This window comes from Coloeus monedula, assembly GCF_965178545.1.
Source record: "Coloeus monedula genome assembly, chromosome: 15".
NCBI lineage: Eukaryota > Metazoa > Chordata > Aves > Passeriformes > Corvidae > Coloeus > Coloeus monedula.
The window spans coordinates 16,617,852-16,623,616 of NC_138795.1; the positions used below are offsets into that span (position 1 = coordinate 16,617,852).

Sequence of the window (5,765 nt, forward strand, 5' to 3'; positions counted from 1 at the left end):
ACCTTTAAGAACTCGATTTGTATTTGAAATTGCTGGAAAGACACAAAGCATCCTGGCATGTGGGAAGAGTCCAAGAGTCACAGAATGGATTTGCAGCACTCTACATCATATTCTTTGTGCCAGGCATGGGAGAAGGGGAGGATTTGAATACATCATTGGGGAGGAAATGGAGAATGTCTGCTTAATAGTGGAGATCCCAGTTCCCAGGGTGTAAGACAGATGATTGCAGTGGAATATCACGAGGAGGGTCCCACCACACAGTGCTGCTCTCCTGGGATCCTCTCAGGACACCCAGAGGTTCTGCGTATCTTAGGGCAGTGTTGTTCTTTCTGGTACTGCTGCTGGTGGAGACATCTGCCCTGCGTGCCTTTAATTACTTGGGTTTGATGTGGAATGTTGTTGGTCAAAGAGAAGCTTTTTGAAATTTGGATCATGCTGCTGTGCCTTCTGTGAACGTTTCATTGGTTGCCTTTGCTCTTAGCCTTGCTAGAGAGGGGAAGGATTGGTCTTGTATTCAAGATGTTGCCTTAACTTGCATTTCAATAAAGTGGAATGGAACATTTTGTTTTTCTTTTCTCCTCTCTAATAAGACCTGCCCAACCTTTAAATTTTTGCAGTGTTTTCTTTATTTGTTTTGCTTTTTTCCCTGTCATATTGGCAAAGTGTTGGTAATGTTGGATGAAACGCAGACTGCTGATTTTGGCAGCTGTCAGGTGTCAGATGCTGAGTGGTTTCCCACTGGTGTAGGGAGTCCCCTTTCTGCCTGAACTCAGTTTAATTTTGAGAGAATTGTCTGTAATTTACAGGTCTGCTTCCATCCTCCATTGTGATAGAAATACATAATGGGCACTGTATTCTATTCAGTTTTTGCAGAACTTGAGTTATTTTTTTAATGTCCAGCTTCCCCAGAAATACTAAATACTAATACTAAATAAAATGTTAAGGGCAAATATCCCTTTAAACCAATTTCCCTCCCTGAGGATGTTTCTTTTCTGAAGAAGGAACCAGTCATGCCACAGGTAAGTGACTCACCTGAAGTGGATGTGTCTGAGATAGGTGTTCTTCAGCTTCTCTTCACTTGTGCCATCTTTATTTTGAATCATCACAATGTTGACCCTATGGGACAAACAAAGCATCATTGTCTGCTTTCGTACTTTCCCTGCAGCTTCCAGGCACAGCTGGGTGGGTGGCAGCCGCTGGGAATGGAGGAGGGACCACAGTCCACCTCAGGGAGTGGCTGTGTTGGGAGTCACGGGGATGTTCTTAGTGCCAATGCCGTGGTGTTACCTCGGTGCATTTTGTTTGACTGTGTGACAGGGGCATCCTGCGAATGGTTGGGAGGTTTTCTGTGGGGAGCAATGCTCGTAGATACTGAGGATGTGGGTGTGTTGTCGTGGCAGTGCATTCGTGCCTTAAAGGGAAGGCATAAACTTGGCATTTCGTAGGTAGAAAACGAGTCAGGAAGAATCGAGATACATGAAGAAAGCTCAGGAGTGGTGCTTTCCCAATGCTTTTTAAAGTTTTTATGGAACATTTTCGTGCTGGGCTGTGATAGCTTTGAATTTCTGAACAGGAAAATCCCCTGAGTTGTTTGGACTCTTTCAGGCTTGCTTGCACAGATGTCTCAGTAGCTGTGGCTTCACCTGGTGTGTCAGAGAGTGGTGGAACCTGTTCTGATACACAGGAGCTGTTCTTTGGCGTGTGATTGCCTGGCTGTGTTATTGCTGCATCCTTGAGAGTACTGGAGGCTGAAGTGTCTGGCCTTTATCCTGGAAAATGGGGAAGTTGTAAGTGCATGGACAGGAGGAAAGCAGGAAGATTTTTACGTCTTGGAAGAGATGGAGGGCAGAAGGGAAGAGAAAGGAGAGCTTTTGCCAAAGAACGTGTCCCTATTCAAAGTCGAGAATGTTGTAAACGCAGTAAAAGCTTCCTTGTAAGGGAAAAATGAAGAGAGGATGGAAACGGAAGGAAATTGGAAACAAGGATAGGGAAGGAAGGAAACAAGGATAAGGAAGGAAACAAGGATAAGGAAGGAAACAAGGATAAGGAAGGAAACAAGGAAACAAGGAAGGAAGGGCAAAGAACGAAGACAGTAGTAGAAAAAAGAAAGGGAAAAGGGAGTATCCATAAATGGCATGTCACTGACACTACCACTGTATACAGAAAGGGTGGAAGGAGAGAAAGGAGAAAAAGAAAATAAGAAAAAAAGAGAAGAGAAAGACAAACGGAGAGAAGAGGAATGACACAAGGAGGTAATTAAGAATGGGAGATGAAAAAAAGAGAAAGAAAAAAACGGCAGAGAAAACGAGTAGTATGCAGCGACCTTACCTCTAATTGCCGGTCGGAGCTGGTTCCCAACAGCGTCTGCCTCGATTAGAATATTACGCACACCGGAGCTGATGGTGGCGCCGGAGACTTGGTAAATCCGACTTGTTCTGTCAGCAGTGAGGCTCCGGAGGCGACTCGCGAGTCACCAGAAGAGATGAAGAAGAGAACAATGGAAAAGGCCCAAAGAAAAAAGATGAAGGAGTGTCAGGGGAGCAACGGACGGCAGAGGAGATGGGCATGACGGAGCGGAGGCGCGGGCGCTGTGGCGGAGCGTGTGAGGCGGCGGAGCAGCGCACGGTGTCGCTGCAGGCTCAGGAACGGCGTCTGGGCGGCTCCGCCCCGGTGCGGCGGAGAGCCCGGCTGTGAGCGCGGGGGGGCGGCGCGGGCCGGGCAGCAGAGCCGGTGCGTCCGGGCGGCGGCGGGGAGCCGTGCGGGGCCCGTGCCGGGGCCGGCAGCCACAGCGGCACAGGCGGCACAGGCGGCACAGGCGGCGGCGATGGGGGAGCGTTGTTGTGCGGTGGTGCGGGTGCTGGTGCTGCAGGCGGCCTGGGCGCTGTCGGGCGGGCAGGTGCGGTACTCGGTGCCGGAGGAAGCCAAGGCCGGCACGGTGGTGGGCCGTCTGGCGCAGGACCTGGGCCTGGAGGCGGGCGAGGCGGAGGCGCGGCGGCTGCGGCTGGTGGCGCAGGGCCGGCGGGCGAGCGTGGAGGTGAGCGGGGCGAGCGGCGCGCTGCTGGTGAGCTCGCGGCTCGACCGGGAGGAGCTGTGCGGCAAGAGCGCGCCGTGCGCGCTGCGGCTGGAGGTGCTGGTGGAGCGGCCGCTGCGCGTCTTCCATGTGCAGCTGGAGGTCACCGACATCAACGACAATGCCCCCATCTTCCCCGCCGCCCGGAAAAACCTCAGCATCGCGGAATCATCTCTGCCGGGGTCTCGTTTCCCGCTGGAGGGCGCGTCGGATGCGGATATCGGAGCGAACGCGCAGCTCTCCTATACACTCAGCCCCAGCGAGCACTTCTCTCTGGATTTGCAAAAAACCGAGGAGGACGGTGAATCCTTATTTCTGGTGCTCAGGAAATCTCTGGACCGCGAGACGATTCCCGTTCATCGGTTGGTGCTGACGGCGAGTGACGGGGGCCGGCCGTCTCTGACGGGCACCATGGAGCTGGTGATCTCGGTGCTGGATGCAAACGACAACGCGCCCCAGTTCAACCAGTCAGTGTATAAAGTGCAGCTGCCTGAAAATACAGAGCGTGGCACATTAGTCATCAAACTAAATGCCACAGATTTAGATGAAGGGACAAACAGGAATATCTCATATTCCCTGGAGATCCTGTTCCCTCAGGACAGAAGAGACGTTTTCGGGATTGACGGAAAGAGTGGAGAGATTCGTCTGAGGAATGATTTAGACTTTGAAGAGGTTGGTCTTTATCGCCTGCAAGTGGATGCTACAGATCAAGGAAACCCTCCACTTTCGGGTCACTGCAAGGTGCTGGTGGAGGTGCTGGACGTGAACGACAACGCGCCGGAGGTGTGGGTGACGTCGCTGTCGGTGCCGGTGCCGGAGGACGCGTCGGTGGGGACGGTGGTGGCCCTGCTGAGCGTGTCGGACCGGGACTCGGGGGCGAACGGTCGCGTGCGGTGCTGGGTGTGGCCGGCGTCGCCGTTCGGTCTGGAGGCGACGTTCGCGGGCTCGTACTCGCTGGTGCTGCGCGAGGCGCTGGACCGGGAGCGGGTGTCGGAGTACGAGGTGGAGGTGCGTGCGGAGGACGGCGGGGCGCCGGCGCTGCGCGGCAGGCGCGGGCTGCGGGTGGCGGTGTCGGACGTGAACGACAACGCGCCGGCGTTCGCGCAGGCCGTGTACACGGTGCTGGCGCGGGAGAACAACGCGGCGGGCGCGGAGCTGGCGCGGCTGTGGGCGCGGGACCCGGACGAGGCGGGCAACGGGCGCGTGAGCTACTCGGTGTGGGAGGGCGGCGTGGGCGGCGGGTGGCGTCCGGCGTCGAGCTACGTGTCGGTGGACGCGGAGAGCGGGCGTCTGTGGGCGCTGCAGCCCTTGGACTACGAGGAGCTGCAGGTGCTGCAGTTCGAGGTGCGTGCGGTGGACGCGGGCGAGCCGCCGCTGTGCGGCAACGCCACGGTGCAGCTGTTCGTGCTGGACGAGAACGACAACGCGCCGGCGCTGCTGCCGCCTGCGGGCTCGGCGCCGGAGGCGGGCGGCGTGGCGGGCGAGGCGGCGGCGGCGGCGGCGGGCTCGGTGTCGGTGTCGGGCACGCTGTGGGCGTGGGCGGCGTGGGGGGCGCCGGCGGGGCAGGTGGTGGCGAAGATCCGCGCCGTGGACGCCGACTCGGGCTACAACGCGTGGCTGCGCTACGAGCTGTGGGAGCCGCGGGGCAAGGGCCCGTTCCGCGTGGGGCTCTACAGCGGCGAGGTGAGCACGGCGCGGGCGCTGGAGGAGGCGGACGGCCCTCGCCAGAGGCTGCTGATCGTGGTGCGCGACCACGGCGAGCCGGCGCGCTCGGCCACGGCCACGCTCAGCGTGTCGCTGGTGGAGGCCGCCGAGGCGGCGCTGGCCGCGGCCGCGGGATCGTCGTCGTCGTCGTCGCGCTCGGCGGCGGGCGCGGAGATGGGCGCTGGTGCGGCGAGTGCGGCGACGAACGTGTGGCTGGTGGTGGCCATCTGCGCGGTGTCGAGCCTGTTCCTGCTGGCCGTGGTGCTGTACGGGGCGTCGCGCTGGGCGCCGCGGGCGGCCGTGCTGTCGGGGCCCGGGCCCACGACGCTCGTGTGCGCCAGCGAAGTGGGCAGCTGGTCGTACTCGCAGCGCCACAGCCGGAGCCTGTGCGTGGCGGACGGCGCGGGCAAGAGCGACCTCATGGTTTTCAGCCCCAACTTCCCTCCGCCGCCGCCCGGCCCCGCGGCCAAGGACACGCAGCCGGAGCCCTCCGCTCTCCTGGACACGGTCAGTGGCACCGCCTTGCTCGCCTCTACTCTGTCTCTTTCCCTTTGTCCCTTCTCTCGCATTTCCTAACCTGGCTCTGCTATTAGCCGGGCTCCGCCTTCTCGGCCTGAGGGCGATGGGTGCTTAAGTGAGTTCATTGCACCTTTGTATCTGCTGCCTGGTCCTTGCAGGGTAAGGGTAGTGCGGTAACCTCTTTGTGTAGACCCCTGAGATTTGCTGGTGTGGATGTGAATTGTTCCGGCCTAGAATGAAATCACTGCTGGTTGCCATGGGAGCTGTCCTGTGATGCCTGGAGGTTTCCGTTTTGGAGACAACGCTCCTGCTTGCTGGTTGTGTAGATTTTCCACACGAGCTTGCTGAAGCCGTGCAGGACAGGCTGTGATGGTGACAGTCCCCCAAGTGCTGTGTACCTCCTCATTGCCTTTGCTGACTGTGGTGGTATCACATGTGGTTTCTTCTGTGCCCTCATGTTCTGCCATGTGTC

At 58.1% G+C, this 5,765-nt stretch overlaps 1 protein-coding gene across 1 annotated transcript; it reads left to right on the top strand.

The window, feature by feature from the left end:
• Nucleotides 1-2,824: 2,824 nt before the first annotated feature.
• LOC309578689 (protocadherin alpha-6-like) lies at nt 2,825-5,350 on the top strand (the record flags this gene model as incomplete). Its single annotated transcript, XM_082291480.1, has 1 exon — nt 2,825-5,350. The coding sequence occupies one exon, from the start codon at nt 2,825-2,827 to the stop codon at nt 5,348-5,350; it is 2,526 nt and encodes an 841-aa protein (XP_082147606.1).
• Nucleotides 5,351-5,765: the final 415 nt, after the last annotated feature.